The sequence below is a fragment of the Podarcis erhardii genome (assembly GCF_964252035.2).
Source record: "Podarcis erhardii genome assembly, chromosome: 9".
Lineage (NCBI taxonomy): Eukaryota > Metazoa > Chordata > Lepidosauria > Squamata > Lacertidae > Podarcis > Podarcis erhardii.
This window is the reverse complement of record NC_138512.1, coordinates 29,376,208-29,396,954: the sequence shown is the minus strand read 5'-3', so window position 1 is coordinate 29,396,954 and position 20,747 is coordinate 29,376,208. Positions and strand designations below refer to the sequence as shown.

Here is a 20,747-nt window from a genome sequence, read left to right as displayed (position 1 = left end):
GCTTGAGGCAGCTGCGAGGCGGAGGTGATGCCAGTGCCAGCCAGAGCGGCAGCGGTGAGCAAACCTGGCTAAGCGGGGCCTCAGTCGCTCCAGCTCCAGCTGAGCGCATGCTGAGGGCACCTGGTGGCCATGGGAGAGGGTGGCGGGTCGTGATCGACAAAAATCCATCGACACATTGGAGATGTCTAACATATGGCATTGAGCCCTGTCCTAACATGCTCACTCCTTTTCACTTGCATATGCCACATAATTATTTACTTCCCAGTTTACAGCTAACCAGGGTGGATAAAAATCAATAATTTTTTAAAAATAATATTAATAAAAAGTTTCTTTTATTTAAATTGGATTGTTTTGATTTAAATCAGATTTTTAAAATAAAATTCTTTTGGAGGGAAAATCTTTCTAAAGATAATTTTCTATCTAAGTTACATTATAGTCCAAAGGCTATTTATCAGGAAATAAGAATTTGTTTTAAGTTTTTCATGCGTGCTAAAACTCAGTCTAAGTTTTGTTTATACACGTCAGTTAACAAACATGGATACATATGCTATAATGTTATTGTTTTAGTTAAATAAATTGTTTAAATTGTTACATATGATTATTTTTCTCCTTCCAATAAAGTACAGCAGAAACGTTGTCCAAATATAAAGAGTTAACTTATTAAACCTCACAATAATTTCATAATTATCTGTCTATGTATTTCTAATAGTATAACCAAGTCAGTAATTTTTGATAACTGTAAAAACTACTCTGAAAATTTATGCAAGAATGGGTCTTTCTGTAAAAATAATAATGATTTAAATCAAGTCTTGCTGACTAGTGATTTAAATCGATTCAATTTAAATCAAATCCACCCTGCAGCAAACCACAGTTTTGGGTTACACTCATTCCAATTTTGGTTACACTCAAATTAGAGTTTGATGAATGCTAATGCTGGACTAATTCCTCTAGCATCAAATCACTCTGTGGCATTATGAATGTACCATGTATCAACTGTCTACTTTATTGATCAGGTTGGTTCTCCCTTTGCTTAGATTCATGCAGGCTATAAAAATGTTTTATTTCACCTGGCTTTTGATGGGTTTTTAATTCCATTCCTTAGTTTTGTTTAAACAATGGTTTGATTTTAACTGGTGCTTTCCTTGTTTTTGTATCACTTCATGGGCCCATAATAATGTTTAAAAACACAGGCATGCCTTACCTCGTTTAGCCATTTCAAACCCGGTATTTTGTTTGAATTTATTTGTTCCTCCAGCCACGGCCGCATTCGCATTCTTTCCACTGGCATTGTTACCTTTGCAAGAAGAGAAAGCGCATCAGTAGCAGGGAAACTCTGGTGCATGGACCTTATTAGGTCTCGTGGGTTGGGCTGCCATGTTGTTTTCAGAAAGACACACACACCCTCCTTTCCTATTTCATATATGACATCAAGTCCAGAAAAGTTCAAGCTGCACTTTGAACGTCAAGATGTAGTTAAAGGGAAGAATTAGGAGCACACTTAAGAGTGAACTCCCAATTTCTTCCTTTGCAGTTGAGTTACATTATAATAATAATTACCGGTAGTAGTATTATTATCCAACAGAATTAATGATAATAATAATGATAATGATAATGATAATAATAAAGCAATAGAACACCAGGCATTAAAAACTTCCCTAAACAGGGCTGCCTTCAAAGCTCAGGATCCAGCCCACTCACCAGATCTTGATTCCCACCACTACTTTACATTATACACAGAAGTGAAATTATCTATAATGCTAATGTAAAAAATATATATCTATAAACTTTATGGTAATATTCAACATGAAACTTGGGAAAAAAGGCTCTGCCTACAGCACAGGCCCATGCAATGCATGGCTTCCTACTTTGCTGACCTCAAGAGAACCAATCTCTAGGACTGCCTTGGAAGGCTTTAATCACAGTTTGCTTCTTTGGAGGACATTCTTGATAAGACCTTCCCGACAATTTATCTTACAAGCAATTGTTCTACACTATATTGTATTTTATATCAGTTCACTGGAGATGATTTTCACTGCAACACCATGTACCTATGCTGAAATTTAAAAATGAAGTACAGTGGTACCTCAGGTTACAGACGCTTCAGGTTACAGACTCCGCTAACCCAGAAATAGTACCTCGGGTTAAGAACTTTGCTTCAGGATGAGAAGAGAAATCGCGCAGCGGCGGCAGCGGGAAGCCCTATTAGCTAAAGTGGTACCTCGCGTTAAGAACAGTTTCAGGTTAAAAATGGACCTCCGGAACGAATTGAGTTCTTAACCCAAGGTACCACTGTACCTCTTGAGTCTCACAAGTTTTACTGAAAGACTTAAGCATCTGCTAAACTTTTCCCAACAGAAGTTGATGACACTTTGCCTGTAATCCTCTGCATGTCTACTCAAAACAAAGCCTGTCATGTTCAATGGCCACATGTGTAGGATTGGGGCATTACATTACCTGGGCGTAATGAGTCTTCTAAGTAAACATGCCTTGGATTGTGCTGTGAGTCGCTTTAAATTCAGGGGGATTTCTGAGCAAGCATGTAATCCTATGCACTCTTAATTTGAGAACTCGACATGAGTCAATGGGACTCACTTCTCAGTAAACATGGAGTATCAGGTTGTTGTGCACTTTACACTTTGGATGAAATACACTCATCTATTTTTATTTGCTTTATACTTTATGGAAGGCTGCAATCATAGATTCAATATCATATTCTGTAACAGTGACTGATGAGCAAGTAATACCATAGAATAAATGATGAACCTGCAATGTAATATGTCAGTAAAATGAAGCCAATGTAATTTTAGACATCATATATTTCATGAATTAGGAATGTGTTCTGCCTCTAAATGGGTAGTAAGTCATACTGTAAGAAAGCAGGATGGTATGCTGTACTGAAGAGATCATGGCTAAATATAGAAGTGAATTCAGGCCTGATCAACAAATACAGGTGGGATTCAGGTAGGTAGGATTGCAAGAGCCAGAAAAGCCTTTCGAGAAGAAATCAAATGTGCTTTCTTTGCTTACTCAAAGATGGAACTTAAGCAATTATTAAAACATTTCCCTATATATAGATATAACTGTTCTCTATGACCAAATCCTGATGGCTTCTGGAGGGGCTTGATTTCCACAAGAAATTAGTACCACAGCTGCTACAAAAAAATCCATCAAACATCATTTGAAATTGTGGGGAGGAAAATAGCAAAGAGAGGAAAGATCACTGTGCAGGTACAGGACACTGAGAAATTAACTGCTTCATTTGCCTAAGAGAAGGAAGATATTTCTGTTTGACAGAATACTCAATCTTTTTTCAGTAGACATTTATTTTGATTATAGAGTATGCAAATCATACACCAGGAATTAAAACCCAAGCAATATAGTTGTTGCGTCAACAATGGAAAGCAGAGGTACAGTGGTACCTCGGGTGAAGAACTTACCGCATTTTTGCTCTATAAGACGCACTAGACCACAAGACGCACCTAGTTTTTGGAGGAGGAAAACGAGAAAAAAATATTCTGAATCTCAGAACCAGAACAGCAAGAGGGATCGCTGCGCAGTGAAAGCAGCAATCCCTCTTGCTGTTCTGGCTTCTGGGATAGCTGCGCAGCCTGCAATCGCTCCATAAGACGCACACACATTTCCCCTTACTTTTTAGGAGGGAAAAAGTGAGTCTTATAGAGCAAAAAATACGGTAATTCGTTCTGGAAGTCCGTTCTTAACCTGAGGTACCACTTTAGCAAATGGGGCCTCCCACTGCTGCTGCACCACCGGAGTACGATTTCTGTTCTCATCCTGAAGCAAAGTTCTTAACTCAAGGTACTATTCTGTAACCTGAAGCGTCTGTAACCCAAGGTACCACTGTACTCAGAAAGTGGGATCTACTTCATACTTCTGCATGAAGTAGATCAGCAAGCATTTCTAACTCTTGATTATGGCGACAACAAAGAAAGTCCTCACTCCCAAATTATACTGCTGAAAATGAAAGATACCTAGGATTGAGGGAGGAGAGTTAACCAGGAGTGGTTTTGTGAGGACAAACAGTGAGCTCAGTTGAAGTTTGGCTAATTAAAATTAATTCCTGGGCTGCAGCATTCTTTAATTACACGTGTATGTCTTTTGCACCTGGCTCTGGTTGGTAGATCTCAGGGTGCTAGTAAAAAACAAACAAACAGCAGAACCTACAAGTCTGAAGCATGTCCTCTCTTGACGTAAATGACTATGTAATTGCTTAGGCCTTCGCAGTTTCATTCACCAGCAGCCTCCAACAAACTCTTTGCATTGCAGTCAAAGGCAACAAGAAGCCAGAGCTTCACCTGCACTTACTTCCAGCCTCCAAACTTCACCCACCACAAGCCATCTGGTTTCTAGCATTTACTACCAACCCCTTCCTCTAATACTCTGGCATTTTCTCCCATGAAGAAAGCAAGGTGGTGCGGAGAAATAATTTTCTGTCTCCATAAATCAAACGAAGACACAGATCAGAATGGTCATTCAGAATCTCACTCACAACATTAATTATATGAATGGGTTAACTACCAACCGCCTATCCACCTATAAATGCAAGGTGGCAAGCCTTGCAGCAGGTCCTTCCTGCTCATGCCTGACCAGTTTAGGGTTACATGCAACCTCAGCAACTGTGGCTTGTGTACAAACACAAAAGAAGAAGAAAGAGCAGGACTCCAAAAGTTCAACAGCATGCTATGATGTGTGTGGAAAGGTGCCCTACACTGGGAAGAAACAGGATTGCCCCTTTTAACTGGCAACAGGCATGGTCACCACAACATGTTAGCCTCCTATACCGTAGCAAGATTTGTTAGTATTATTGACCCAATCAAGAACCACCTGACTACAGTCTTTGAGCAGCATGCTTCATACTAGGCTGGGCACTATCTGGTTTTCAACATCGTGATATATCATCAGTTAAACATCACAGTACAGTGGTGCCTCGCAAGACGAAATTAATCCGTTCCGTGAGGCTCTTCGTATAGCGGTTTTTTCATCTTGCGAAGCAAGCCCATTGACACTTAGCGGATTAGCGCTATTAGCGGTTAAGCGGCTTTTAGCGATCAGCTGTTAAGCGGCTTATCAGCGGATCAGCTGATAAGCGGCTTAGCGGCTTAGGAAAAGGGGGGGAGGGGAAAAAACCCGCAGGAACTCGCAAGACATTTTCGTCTTGCGGAGCAAGCCCATAGGGAAATTCATTTTGCGAAGCGCCTCCAAAACGGAAAACCCTTTCGTCTAGCGGGTTTTCCGTCTTGCGAGGTGTTCGTCTTGCGGGGCACCACTGTATATCAATATATCATGATGTCTGAAATAAGGATGGAACTATGTAGAGGCACTGGCTGGCTTCACAATTTTTCCTGCATCATAATCGGCACCTGCTCTTGTGATTTGCTGTCCTCTGCATGAAGCAGGGGAGAGCCGAGCTGGCAGAGTTAACAGGGGCTGCAGGAAACGAGAGATGCATTGACTGGCTTCACTGTTTCCCCCACATTGTGATTTCGGCATAGTGCACGCACGCACGCACGATGATTTGCACTACACTGCCAGGTCAAAAATTATGAAACCAATCTCACGATATGGACTTCAGACAGATTTTGGACGATATATTGATATATTGCCCAGCCCTAAGTCATACAGAGGAACTGCTCGGTGGCAAGAAGCCATACTGGAATTTAGAGGCTCTACAATTTGAGACGGATCCTTTATACTCAAGCATCCATTGCTTTTTTGAGCACCTTTAGGACTGTATACCTGTAACTTGGGAAACAGCCCGTATACATGCAAATATATTAGCAAGAGGATTAAGTGAGTTGTGTAAAGAAAGAAAGAGATGCAATCGTTATCCTCTACAGCCAGGAGCCATTCAGTTTCTTCCTGTTGAACAAAGGAAGCAACGTAGAATTATATACAAAAGCCTTTTGGCACCTTCATGGCAGAATTCTTGTCACAAAATAAACAACGTGCTGACGTAAGTGAACAAAACAGACTAGCCTTCTATGAGCAGGTGCTTTCAAGTAAGCCAGGGATCATCAACATTTTTAGGACTCTGGGCACATCTGGATTTTTGAACAAGTGTTGTGGGTGCTCAACCCCCTCCTCCCCTGGATCAGCCCCACACAACAGAAAGACACACACAGAGAGAAAGTACGTGCAAGCAAATGTTGCTTTCCCAAGTGATCCGAGTTTGTTTGTTTTTTAAAGTCAGATCCTTTAGAATTAATCTGAGCTTTGAAAAACACATAGGGCAAAAAGAGAAAGCAGGAAAGACCATCCGTCTTCTAAACCCCTCCTTCAGCTCTATATACTTTTCAAGGGAGAAAATGGCAACCATCCTTATGACCAAGGGACCAGTGGGTGGGTGGGTTCAGAGGCCACCAAGGAAAGACCTCAAGGGTGCCAAGTGTAAACCCATGTGCTGCACTGGCATGGCTGCCACCGTTGCACCCCCCAAAAGGAGAGAAAGCCCTTATGTTAGACACTGTACCCTCCTCCAAATTCCAGGATCCTGCAGCCGCCGGATCTGTCTCCCTCCGCAGGAGCCTATCAGCTGTGGCACAACACTGCGGCCACCACCTTCTCTATGCTTTGGCAAGATTCCTTCCATTATCATGGCACACACCTGACGATGTGCGAGGATCTCTGCACATTCACCCCCAGAACAGATGGTGTGGTGGGCAGAAGATATAGTTAGGTTCAGGGAGGGAGGTCGAGCTCAAAAGGTCTGTGTTGGGCATATAGATATCCTCTCAAACCCTGGCCAAACAAACAAAACAAAGGCAAAGGTGAGAATTTCAAACAACTAGCTCTGATTTAGCCACCTTGCAAGCAATTGCAAGTTAGTGGGTGCGGCATAAATGCAACTGAGGTGCTATCAGGTACAGCTCAGTCCCACACAGTTGCTTTTTTAAACAAAAGGATGCCCATGTATCCAGCTGGCCGGGAGCAGCACCCACTGCCTGGCACACACCTCTTCAAGGAGCATGGAGACGGAGACAAGGACAAGTTGGTGCCTCACCTGCAGCTGGCGCCCCATGCGGGTGTTTCCGCCCCCCCTTTGCCCTCCTGCTCCCCGGAGGTGAAGCTCGCCACCTGGGCTACTTCACTGCCAGCCTCATTGCCCTCCACCATCACGTCGGCCGCCAATGGGACTGCAGCGGTGGTGGCCCCACCAAGCACTAGCCTGGGCCAGCTGTCCTCCTCCAGGGATGCAGAGTGGCAGCAGCCACAGGAGCACCAGGGCGGCGGCGGCGGCGGCTCTGCCAATCAAACACTGCGTCTGGTTTACCTTAGCGTGGCGCGGTCTCTGCCAATCAAACACCACACCTGTTTTACATCAGCGCGGCGCAGCGTTTGATTGGCAGAGCCTCTGCCGCTCAGCCTCTTCCTCCCGTCACCATTGCCGGGAGTCTCAGCTTCGCAGCGAGTTCTTAAATGGCTGGGCGGGCTGGATTTAGAACCCTGGTGGGCCTGATCCGGCCCAGGGCCCGTAGTTTGCTGACCCCTGGATTAGATTCTTTTTGCCCACATAGATCTCCCAACTGTTTTTCCTACAGGTCCGAAAGCATTCAGATGTCTTCTACTCCATAGTGAGGCTGGTGCCTGGTTCCTCAAGTGGCACACATGTACTATGTACCGTATTTTTCCATGTGTAACATGCCCCCGTGTATAAGACGCTCCCTCTTTTTGGGGACTCAAAATTGAGAAAATGGGGGGAGATTGCCCAGAGTTGTTGAGCTTTTTTGGGGGGGAATTGCCCACAGTTGCTGAGCTTTTGGGGGGGGCGGGTTACCCAGACTTCTTGGGCTTTTGAGGGGGGGGGGGGAATTGCTCAACCGCAAGACCGCCACAGCCAATCACACGCACATTGACGAAGCCACCAATTGTCTGCACGCTCAATGAATGCAAGCGCCAATAGCTCACCCAATTAATGCATTAGTCAATAGCCAGTAGACCTTGACACACCCACCAATCACCCGCTAAAACACCACTGACAATCACATGCCACACCCTACAGAATACAGTATGAAAACAGACCTCCGTTAACTTACGTATCTCGTCCAATCTGTAGTTTACACTGGAGCCTTTCCTCCAATGACTTAGCAAACAAACTTCACCAAGCAAACAAAAGCACATGAATGAAACAACAGAGGACACATATATAAGCACATAAGGGAGTGTGGCTTTAAAATAAATTGTTCAGTTTTACAGTCCGAGATAGTTCTTCTCCTAAATGGAGCATATCTATATGGCAAAACCTAAATATCACATTTATTTCTTCTAATCTCTATGAAGCAAGACCCACGCACTTTGTTTATTCTTGTACCTCTCCACAGGATCAAACAGTCCATGCTTCAGAAAGTCTGGCTCTAGCATAAAGATTATTTGTACAAATCAGCAGAATCAAATGGCAAGAGGATAGCTGCATTGCAGCATAAAGTCATGCTGGAGTACCTTAAAAACTGGAAGCGTTTCTGGACCTGAGCATACTTTGCCAGGCAGAATAAGTGCTATGCTCTTTTAACAAACATATATTAGGGGTGTGCACTGGCTTGGGTCGAGGCCTAAGCTGAAGTGGGCATATTTGGAGGGCCTTGGACAGGTTGGGTACACACCAGGGCTGGGCGATATCTGGTTTTCAATATCGTGATACATCAGCAGCCCAGGCCAAGATATGCTGATATATCCCAATGTTTGGAATGTATCTCGGCTGCTTCTTTCTCCCCTCAGCTGAGTGGAGCCGCTCCTGCTCACGTGAGCTGGAGCGTTAGGGGGCTTTCTCAAAAGCACAGGCAGGCTCCATCTGCCTGCCTGCCTGCACCTTTGCTGTCTACAGGCAATTTGAACTGGGAATACATCGTGGCTCCCCGGCCACCACAACGTATTGCTAGCTCAAAATGTTTGAAACCGGTATTGCGATCTGAAGGCCATACAGCAGAGGTCAGCAAACTTTTTCAGCAGGGGGCCAGCCCACTGTCCCTCGGACCTTGTGGGGGGCCGGACTATATTTTGAAGTGGGAAAAATGAACGAATTCCTATGCCCAACAAATAACCCAGAGATGCATTTTAAATAAAAAAGCACACATTCTACTCATGTAAAAACACCAGGCAGGCCCCACAAATAATCCAGAGATGCATTTTAAATAAAACGACACATTCTACTCATGTAAAGGGATGTGGGTAGCGCTGTGGGTAAAACCAGAGAGCCTAGGGCTTGCCAATCAGAAGGTCGGCGGTTCAAATCCCCACGACGGGGTGAGCTCCCATTACTCACTCCCTGCTCCTGCCCACCTAGCAGTTCGAAAGCACGTCAAAGTGCAAGTAGATAAATAGGTACCGCTCCAGCGGGAAGGTAAACGGCGTTTCCATGTGCTGCTCTAGTTCACCACAAGTGGCTTAGTCATGACCCAGAAGCTGTACGCCAGCTCCCTCGGCCAATAAAGCGAGATGAGCGCCGCAACCCCAGAGTCGGCCACAACTGGACCGAATGGTCAGGGGTCCCTTTACCTCATGTAAAAACACCAGGCAGGCCCCACAAATAACCCAGAGATGCATTTTAAATAAAATGACACATTCTACTCATGGAAAAACATGTTGATTCCCAGAGCGTCAGCGGGCCAGATTTAGAAGGCGACTGGGCCAGATCCAGCCCCGAGGCCTTAGTTTGCCTACCCATGCCATACAGGTTTCAGACAATTTACTGATATATCGCCTGGCTATAGTACCCAGACATGTTATCACTGGAGTGAAATTGGATCGGCCTTGAGCAACAGGAGGCTGCTAGGGAGTCAGGCATCAGGCAGGAAGGAGGAGCAGGTAATGTGTGAAAAAGGCCAAGTCCTACCTGACAGGCACTGGCATTTTTTTGGCAGAAGGCAGGCCCAAGACACGACTCTCCTCCCTGCCAGATGCCCTGCCCCACAGGATCCTTGTCTCCACTCAACAGTGGAAGGATCAGTCTTGTGGGGTACAGCTGCTGCTGCTTCACAAACCACTTTCCCGCAGGAGAGCATTTGATGTTGGATAGATATTATAAGTTGGAGAAAGGATATTACCTTCTAGCAGATCTGCGACCATTCATGTGCTATAAAAGTCCGTAAAATCAGTTGGGACTGATTTTATATCTGGAATTGCTCTATCCCTGCGGCATCCACAAAGTTTTCCTCAAACTGCTCTGAACAATTCAAGTAAACCTCAAGGTCAACTTTGCTGGCTAGCAACCCTTATGACATACAGAAAGTGCAACTTCTGGGGCTGAGCATGTTGTCAGAAATGGAAACAACACAGAAATTGAAACTGGTGTAGAGAAGAAATTAGAAATGAAACTGGACCTGGTATTTCGCTTACGTTAGTTTCAATTTCTGTCAGCAGCTGGAAAAAATGTTATAAGTAGAAACACTGCAGCAACGACATCTATCTATATCCACCCTCCATGATAACATAGTAAGTTTTGCCATCTTGCGAGTTAGCCTCTAAGTTTTGTAGCCATTTTCACGTCATATGCCCTTACCTTAAAGTACCTGATATCTTCAGGTAGATGGGCAAACTGTAAAACTATGCTAGTGTGTAAGAGTCACAACTGGTAAAAGAAGGCCAGATCAGGCCCTTTAAAGCAAGGGTGAGTGGCAATTGTGGGACTGGCACCACACTTTAAGCCAGTGATGATGGCCAAACCTAGCCCTCCAGCTGTTTTGGGACTACAGTTCCCATCACCCCTGACCACTGGTCCTGTTAGCTACGGATAATGGGAGCTGTTGTCCCAAAACAGCTGGAGGGCCAAGTTTGGCCATCACTGCTTTGAGCTAATTGACGCAGCATACTAGCACATACTTATATCAGGTTCTTGCATTGCAAAAGGGTTCCAAGCCACATGCCCCTATTGCCCCTGTGAACACATTGCCATGGAAAGCTGTGTGCAACGGAAGCCCTCCGTAACTTCCTGGTAAGAACTCACACCCGTGACTGTGGCAGCAAATTCTTCAGCATCCCAGTAACAGGAATTGCTGTCAGGGCAGAGGCAGCAGCTTATTCAAAGAAGGATCAGTTTACACAATGCAGTGTTTCTGTATTAATCTGTAGTATCCTCTCTCCCTGAACAGGCAGGTGCTGTTCTGTAAAGAGCTCTGCCGCACAAGAGTTTCCTTCACAGGAATCAAATGAAGCAGATAAGCTCTCTGTTCCTCAACCCCAAGCAGGGAAAACCCCACTTCCTCCTGGAGAAGACTTCCATAAGCTACTTTTAAGTATGAGCCTTGCCAGACTACTGGGCCGGCCCAGTTTCCTCTGGCTTTGCCTGCAATCGTGCTGGATTCATGAAACCTAATCTGCCCTGCAGTATACGAACAGAAATTCAGCAGCCAGCAAGCCTTTTACCAGTTCTTCTCTTGGGTTCCGTTTCAAGGTTAGAGCTGTTATATCACAAGATCCCCACCCATCCACCTGCTCCTGCTTAATGTTCCCCATTTGAGTTTGCCTGGCCAATATCCTAGTTTAGACAGCTGACTCTAGTTGACATGACGAAGGGGCAGGTGCTGGGCCAAAGACCACAGGTGTTGCCAGAAGTCAGGTGAAATAGGAGCTCAGAAACCTCAGTTTCCACTGCTTTCCCTTGCCTCCACATCTGGGGTACAACTTTCTGCTTAACAGAAAACACTAAATCTACAGCTGTGAAACGTGATTTTCAAAATTAAGCAGCAGCAACAAACTCAGCCTTCCTCTCCAGATTCACAACCATTTCATAAGTCTGGATATTATCTTGTGTGACCAGATAGAATTGCTCAGATGAATATGTACTCTAATTATAGGATTCAGGGAACTTGGATCTGTTCAGAAGCTGGAGCTATTCCAGGATGTAAAGCAGCACCAGCCCTATTTTAAGGAACACCAAATACAAGGAACTTCTGGCCGTTGGATGTACGCTTGACCATGACTCTCCATTACATCCAAAATAAAGCACACAGTTAAAATATATTGTATGGAAATTTCCAATATTTATCCTAATTGCACACTAAAGAGTATTGGTTTCCAGGTTGAGGAAAGTTATGCCAAGATCTGAATATATGCCTTATGAAGCATATTTCCTGCACAATGAGCCACTTGCCTAGTCCCCAGAGCAGGAGAGGGGAACCTCTGACCCTCCAGGTGTCACTGAACTACAACTCCCATCAGCCTTAGCAAGCATGGTCAACGGTGCCCATGGTGGGGCTGTAATTCAGCAACATCTACAGGGCCAATGGTTCCCCACACCTGCCCTAGGGCAAGACGCTTCTGGGATCCTCAGATGGTGGTCATTGTGGCCAAAAGTGCCTCATACTTACTTAGGGTGGCACTTTAGTTATGGTCACTCCTAGAATATGATGATCCGAGCACTATTGTAAATTGTAAATTCTATTGTAAATTCTATGGTGACCACTAGGTTACCAAAACTGTGCAGAAATGTTAAGTATGTAGTTCAAAATGCAGCCAGTTGTTTAATTATGCAAGTGAGCTGGAGGGGGGGTCATACCATCCCTTGCTAAGATGGGTGCTTTGGATCCCAACTCATTTCCTGGTGCAGTTATTTCATTAACACTGTGATCTTGCAAGCTGCCCTAGCAGCCCAGTCTGTTCAGATACAGCAAATAAACCTCCAAAGCTGAGCTCTGCACTTACCTGTCTGTCTCCTGCTTTTGTCCTATCTACGTGATACGTCTCACAGGCCATTTAAGGCTAGAAGGGAGAGATGGAGAAAGAAGCATCTGGGGAGACAATAGAAGTTGGATTATGGTCCACCCCATCCCACTTACATGAGAGTGACCAGTGACAAATGTCGCAGGAAGGCAGGCCACCCCCCTGAACACTTATTTTAGCTGCTAGACTACATTTCTCATCACTTAAAAACTTAGCTAGCAGAGGCATTTAAGCATACTGAGATAACACCCTTGCAGCCTTCATTGTCTTAAGACTTGAAAAAACTGCCTATAAATCTTCTGAGTATATTTTATGGCTGGCTGGATGCATGCTTCTGAGCTCAGTTGTTCCACACATGGAAAATGCCCCAGTCAGCTGCTTTGAAGCACATTTTGACATTTCCCCCAATGTGGCCTTCATCTAACTTGACGCAGCTGGTGAAGATTGGGGGTGGTGGGAGGAACGGCAACACCCAAGGAAGAGGTCAAAGTGTGCAGAGAGATAAAATATACAACATTTCATATGTTTTCCTAATTCAGACAAGCCTCCAGAGCGCAATTTCCTCATTAAAAGTGGATCACTTTTCTTGCTCTGGCACTCGCATTAGTACTACAGAGAAGCTAGGCAGCTGAACGGCACTGTGTTCCTTCATGCGCATGCTCTTGGCGCATAAAATAAATTCTAAGTCAGTGCCTGTGTGCATTGTCAAGGAAAGAGAGACTACATGCACTCATTGATTCAAGATCTTTCTCCAACCCTTCCTTTCTCATTTGAACAAAAATGAAGAGCAGCCTTCTACCACAAACAAAAGAAGACTTCCATCCCACCAAAAAACCTACCAGATAATAAAGAAGAATTCTACATATGTGATGACCCCCCAAGCTTCTTCCCATCAAATACCTCTCAAGAATTTCAGAGCTTTGCATGTATGCAATCTTTTCCACCAACGCTAATCCACAATCCTGCAGTACAGTCACCCCAACTAGCCAGGATCTGCTTAGGTTCAGCGGTGAGCAGATCAAAGCTGGAGCATGGAATAAAGGTTAGCTGATCTGCTCTAGGCAAATATGATGTTAAAAGGTAGGCGATATCCTCAGTTATGCTCTGAAATAAGAGATGACCCTTAAAAATCTAGCTCATCTTCAAGATATGGATACACATACACATACACCTTAGCTTAACCATGTATATTTTGCGACTGTAAATCACCTGTATACTTAAGTCATGTTCAATGTACAGGGAACTCCTGATTTGCGCAGGGGTTGTGTTCTGGGTCATCACGCATGGCAGTAGAGCAGTGTTTCCCAACCGGTGTTCCGCGGCACACTAGTGTGCCGCGAGACGTTGCCTGGTGTGCCGTGGGAGGGAGGCGGGCGAGAGCGCAAGGCTTGGGGCGGCAGCTGGCAGCGCGGAGCACGGGGCGGCCTTCGGAGGGCTCCGCGTGCTTCGGGCAACAGGCTGCCGCCCCAAGCCTTGCGCGCCCGGCGGGAGCTCCTGCCGGGCGCGCAAGCCTTGCAGACACTCGCCCGAAGCACGGGGAGCCCTCCGGAGGGCTCCCTGTGCTTCGGGCAACAGGCTGCCGCCCCAAGCCTTGCGCGCCCGGCGGGAGCTCCTGCCGGGCGCGCAAGGCTTGCAGACACTCGCCCGAAGCACGGGGAGCCCTCCGGAGGGCTCCCTGTGCTTCGGGCAACAGGCTGCCGCCTCAAGCCTTGCGCGCCCGGCGGGAGCTCCTGCCGGGCGCGCAAGGCTTGCAGACACTCGCCCGAAGCACGGGGAGCCCTCCGGAGGGCTCCCTGTGCTTCGGGCAACAGGCTGCCGCCTCAAGCCTTGCGCGCCCGGCGGGAGCTCCTGCCGGGCGCGCAAGGCTTGCAGACACTCGCCCGAAGCACGGGGAGCCCTCCGGAGGGCTCCCTGTGCTTCGGGCAACAGGCTGCCGCCTCAAGCCTTGCGCGCCCGGCGGGAGCTCCTGCCGGGCGCGCAAGGCTTGCAGACACTCGCCCGAAGCACGGGGAGCCCTCCGGAGGGCTCCCTCTGCTTCGGGCAACAGGCTGCCGCCTCAAGCCTTGCGCGCCCGGCGGGAGCTCCTGCCAGGCGCGCAAGGCTTGCAGACACTCGCCCGAAGCACGGGGAGCCCTCCGGAGGGCTCCCTGTGCTTCGGGCAACAGGCTGCCGCCCCAAGCCTTGCGCGCCCGGCGGGAGCTCCTGCCGGGCGCGCAAGCCTTGCAGACACTCGCCCGAAGCACGGGGAGCCCTCCGGAGGGCTCCCTGTGCTTCGGGCAACAGGCTGCCGCCCCAAGCCTTGCGCGCCCGGCGGGAGCTCCGCGCGGGGCAGACATCTGCAGCTTAGGGAGCCCTGCAGGACTTCCCCGCAGGGCTCTCCAAGCTGCGGATAGCAGCCTGCTGCCCCGCACGAGGGGCGCTCTTAAGCAGAGCGCCCCTCGCGCGGGGCAGACATCTGCAGCTTGGGAAGCCCTGCAGGACTTCCCCGCAGGGCTTTCCAAGCTGCGGATAGCAGCCTGCTGCCCCCCACGAGGGGTGCTCTTAAGCAGAGCGCCCCTCGCGCGGGACAGACATCTGCAGCTTGGGAAGCCCTGCAGGACTTCCCCGCAGGGCTTTCCAAGCTGCGGATAGCAGCCTGCTGCCCCCCACGAGGGGTGCTCTTAAGCAGAGCGCCCCTCGCGCGGGGCAGACATCTGCAGCTTGGGGAGCCCTGCAGGACTTCCCCGCAGGGCTTTCCAAGCTGCGGATAGCAGCCTGCTGCCCCCCACGAGGGGTGCTCTTAAGCAGAGCGCCCCTTGGGCGGGGCAGACATCTGCAGCTTGGGGAGCCCTGCAGGACTTCTCCGCAGGGCTTTCCAAGCTGCGGATAGCAGCCTGCTGCCCCCCACGAGGGGTGCTCTTAAGCAGAGCGCCCCTTGGGCGGGGCAGACATCTGCAGCTTGGGGAGCCCTGCAGGACTTCCCCGCAGGGCTTTCCAAGCTGCGGATAGCAGCCTGCTGCCCCGCACGAGGGGCGCTCTTAAGCAGAGCGCCCCTCGCGCGGGGCAGACATCTGCAGCTTGGGGAGCCCTGCAGGACTTCCCCGCAGGGCTTTCCAAGCTGCGGATAGCAGCCTGCTGCCCCGCACGAGGGGTGCTCTTAAGCAGAGCGGGGCAGACATCTGCAGCTTGGGGAGCCCTGCAGGACTTCCCCGCAGGGCTTTCCAAGCTGCGGATAGCAGCCTGCTGCCCCCCACGAGGGTGCTCTTAAGCAGAGCGCCCCTTGGGCGGGGCAGACATCTGCAGCTTGGGGAGCCCTGCAGGACTTCCCCGCAGGGCTTTCCAAGCTGCGGATAGCAGCCTGCTGCCCCGCACGAGGGGTGCTCTTAAGCAGAGCGCCCCTCGCGCGGGGCAGACATCTGCAGCTTGGGGAGCCCTGCAGGACTTCCCCGCAGGGCTTTCCAAGCTGCGGATAGCAGCCTGCTGCCCCGCACGAGGGGTGCTCTTAAGCAGAGCGCCCCTCGCGCGGGGCAGACATCTGCAGCTTGGGGAGCCCTGCAGGACTTCCCCGCAGGGCTTTCCAAGCTGCGGATAGCAGCCTGCTGCCCCCCACGAGGGTGCTCTTAAGCAGAGCGCCCCTTGGGCGGGGCAGACATCTGCAGCTTGGGGAGCCCTGCAGGACTTCCCCGCAGGGCTTTCCAAGCTGCGGATAGCAGCCTGCTGCCCCGCACGAGGGGTGCTCTTAAGCAGAGCGCTCCTTGGGCGGGGCAGACATCTGCAGCTTGGGGAGCCCTGCCGGACTTCCCCGCAGGGCTCTCCGAGCTGCAGATAGCAGCCTGCTGCCCTGCACGAGGGGCGCTCTTAAGCAGAGCGCCCCTCGCGCGGGACAGACATTCACAGCTTGGAGAGCCCTGCAGGACTTCCCCGCAGGGCTTTCCAAGCTGCGGATAGCAGCCTGCTGCCCCGGACCTGTCCTGAAGGCTTGCAGCGGGAGGAGGGCTTTCCTCCCCACCGCCAACATTCAGAATGCTGTTCTGAATGTTGGCGGTGGGGAGGAAAAACCCTCCCACCGCAAGCCCCGGGAAGAGAGGAGAAGCTGTGCGCCTTCTCTTCTGTTCCCGGACCTCCCACCGCAAGCCTTCGGGACAGGTCCCAGAACAGAGGGGAAGGCGCGCAGCTTCTCCTCTCTTCCCGGGGCTTGCGGTGGGAGGAGGGTTTTTCCTCCCCACCGCCAACATTCAGAACAGCATTCTGAATGTTGGCGGTGGGGAGGAAAGCCCTCCTCCCGCCGCAGGCCTTCAGGACAGGTCCGGGAACAGAGGGGAAGGTGCGCAGCTTCTCCTCTGTTCCCAGGGCTTGCGGTGGGAGGAGGGTTCCCCGCTGTCCCGGAGATTTCCCTATGGGCTTTCGTCTTGCGAAGCAAGCCCATAGGGAAATTCGTCTTGCGAAGCCGCTAAAAAATCGGAAAACCCTTTCGTCTTGCGGGTTTTTCGTTTAGCGAGGCATTCGTCTTGCGGGGCACCACTGTACTTTATATATAGTCAATATAGGCACAGAGTTAATTTTTTAAACATTTTCTAATGGTGGTGTGCCTCGAGATTTTTTTCATGAAACAAGTGTGCCTTTGCCCAAAAAAGGTTGGGAAACACTGCAGTAGAGCATGCATAAGCCCACCGTGTTATGCCCCCCCTTTTCCAGCCACTTCCAGCTCACCAAGAGGCACACATACGTGGGCACGCATAAACTGGACATGCATTATCGGCCACTGCTTGTATTATAAAAGAAAGGTATGAACTTTGACCTGACTTCCTTAGTAAATTATATGGCTATCACCTGGTGCTTCCTGAATGTGCATTTTAGAAGGCATGGGAGGAAAAAATTAAATTAAATGAAAACCATCCACCCAGTCTTGAGCCACAGAACCAAGAAAAACACAATCTTTTTGCCTTCGAAGCCTTCGCAAAAGTGACTCATTATTACTGACTCTGCATAGTGCAACCCTAATTTTCCCAGGAAATGTAGCTCCTCAGTTATTTCCATGCTTGTACAGGTTCTACCCAAAAGTTACATGAGAAAAAACTTTGTTATTGGAGAGCCAAGGTAAAACAGCCCAGTCATCACTGGGCCCAGTGCTTTTTTGTTTTCAGAAAGTACTCAAGGGTACACAGTACTGGCACTTCTCTTTTGTTGTTGTTCATAAGTGTGGCACTCAGTGCTTTTTTTCTGGGGGTACGCATACCCCTAAACATTTTATGAATCTAAGTTTGGCCTCATTGAGGGGCAGTATTTCAATATGAGTAGGAAAATCAGAGTACCGTATTTTTTGCTCTATAAGACTCACTTTTCCCCTCCTAAAAAGTAAGGGGAAATGTGTGTGCATCTTATAGAGCGAATGTAGGCTGCGCAGCTATCCCAGAAGCCAGAACAGCAAGAGGGATTGGTGCTTTCACTGCGCAGCGATCCATCTTGCTGTTCTGGCTTCTGAGATTCAGAACTTTTTTTTTCTTGTTTTCCTCCTCCAAAAACTAGGTGCGTCTTGTGGTCTGGTGCGTCTTATAGAGCGAAAAATACGGTACCCCTAAACATGTTTTTTAGAGAGAAAAAAGCACTGGTGGCACTTACTGTAACAACTTCACGGGCCCCTGGCCAATGAACTTTGTGCCTTCAAAGTGACATGTAAGAAGGATGGGCTAGTCCATAATAAACCACGTCTCTTGTGCATTATTGCCTGACCAGTACAGTCTATGAGGGAGGAGCCTAAAAGCAGCAGAATGCAAACCAGCAGTTGCCTATCTATCACCTAGACACTGCAGTGGGGAATCTGTGGTCCTCCAGATAGTGTTAGACTGAGCCTCAGTCAGGAGGGTGAATGGTAAGGGATGATAAGAGCTGTAGTCAGGCAACATCTGGAGGGCCACAAGTTCCGCTCCCTCATCTAACCCCTTTCTTATTGCTTCCAAAGGTAGCAAAAGGAATTTGTACTTGAAGACATAAATGAACCCACCAAGAATACATCTAAAGATGACTGAGAAAGTAGGCGATAAGGTCATAGGCAGTTACTAAGAAACTTTAGCTAATCCTCTAGTGAATGGCAGGCTATATTTCACATTAATTCTGTGACAGGATGCATGAAAGAAATGAGAGCTCCCTAAACCAAACAAATTACATTGCACCTACTACTGAATTTGTTAACTAGGGGCTGTGTCCCTGCTCCCTCTGCTCGCCAACCACTCAGCCATTTCCTCCACATTAACTCCCTTGAACTTCCCTTCCCACCTCATGTGACTACTAAGATCACTTTTCACCTTCCTAAGCCCATTTCTGAAGCCATGTTTCTCTTTTCTGCAGCCCCACTTGCACCCAAACCAACTCACAGTAACCTTCTGCATCTTCCTCCTCCCGCAAACTGCAACTTCTAAGCACCCTGTGTCCCTACATCCTTGCTTTATTCAAACCTCGGCTGTTGTTTAAAATGGCCTCTGTGTTCCTCCATCCCTGATGCCGCTGTTCTAAAGCACCACTTCCCCCCTCTCAGTGTATCCCCTTTCTCACTCCCATGCCATGACCCTGTTGTTGTGCACCTTGCCTTCTCTTCTGCTCACTTCCCCAGCTCACTTCATGCAAATCCAGGATTGTGATGAGGCACTACAAATCCTTCAATGAAAAGAACTGTGTGATGACAGCCTTATGTTTATATGTATATAGGAGATAAGAGTGCTCCTTTCTTTTATGAACTCCTGCAAGGCCCTGGGGTACTGGGGAAATTTGGAAGCCAAAACTGCACAGAGGAAAAATTGCTGCTTACATTTACAACAGAATTAAATATTAATTATTGTATTAGAAGTTTATATCACAAAGGATACTTTTAATAGGTATCACTTAAATCATGTGTACTGAAAGCAGGAAGAATTAAAATAAATGGGCCCAATTCTGTAAAAGCACATGATGGTTTTCAGAGATTTATCTGGTAGCACATTCATTTTTTTCAGGAGACTGTCATACTGACTCTCTCACCTTCAACAAACAAGAGCAGTATATTCAAGCCAGTCCAAAATTCAAAGCAACCCATTTGAATTTTGCAATTTGCAGTCATGAGAAAGAAAAAACAAAACAAAACACTGATACTTTTATTGTTTATGGTCTCTTTTCTGATAGCTGCATGTTACAAAACGATTTGTACTTGGGTTATATGCACACATATGTCAATTAGGAAAAGTATGCTAATATTTCAAGCACAGCTTCTCCCTTTAGAATACACAGAAGTTGAGGCAAAGAACAAATCGGTTCTTAAAAGACCATTTCATTAACCCCCTTTTAAGTGGTATTATAAAAGGACAGGGAGTATGTTTTCATTTCTGAGTAGAAATCAGAAAAAAGACACCAAATGTTTTAGTGTGGAACGTGCCTGAGCACAAGATTTCAAGTATCTGGGGTACAAGCTTCACAATCACAAGGTGTACTTGCTATTCATAGTAATCTTTGTTTTTGTAAAACTGTTCTTTGTAATCATGAGCAACGTCTATTTGCTCAGTGCAATAAAGGTATGTGATATTTGATTAAAGAGTTTGTTTTATTACCTGGGTGGGGTTGTTCTAGCTGTTCATAAAAAAACGCTCCTATTTTGTAACCCTCCAGTTCTCAGCATGATTAACCCATGGCTTTGGGGTACAGACATTCCCACCTACAGATCACCTGTGCCTAGACAGATGACTGGAAATAAAGATGATCTCTTTAGAAAGTGAAGTTCCCCACCCCTATCCCTCTCTTCACCTTTAAGGACTTGGAAATTTCCCAAGCACAAGACTTTCCAAATTGGGCATTTTGACATTTGCTTGTACTTGCTCATTTGTGCTTTGTTTCTGTCACTCAAGCCCTACTGTAATGTTGAGTTGCAAAGGTGAACACTCTGAACCACATCCAAAGGATAATGAAAACATTTTTTTACAATTGCAAACAACAACAACAACAACAACAACATAATTAGCAGGAAATTACCATTACTTGGCTATTGCAAAAGCAGTGCCTGCCACCTTAGCACTGAACCCCACAGCCCCTGGCTATTTGTGCAAACTTTCTTATGAGTTTTATTTTCTGTTTCCCAT

General features: G+C 47.6%; 1 protein-coding gene across 5 annotated transcripts in view; it reads right to left on the bottom strand.

The window, feature by feature from the left end:
• IRF2 (interferon regulatory factor 2) overlaps positions 1 to 20,747 on the bottom strand; it is a 42,117-nt gene that overhangs the window by 11,662 nt on the left and 9,708 nt on the right. For 3 of the 5 annotated variants that reach the window (XM_081875907.1, XM_081875906.1, XM_081875908.1), the window contains one exon: positions 1,202 to 1,294. In XM_081875907.1, the coding sequence (XP_081732033.1) occupies positions 1,202 to 1,288 (87 nt within the window). In that variant the 5' untranslated portion in view covers positions 1,289 to 1,294. Of the gene's footprint in view, positions 1 to 1,201; positions 1,295 to 12,651; positions 12,738 to 20,747 lie in introns of all 5 variants that reach the window. The other 2 variants (XM_081875905.1, XM_081875904.1) reach the window with 1 other exon arrangement.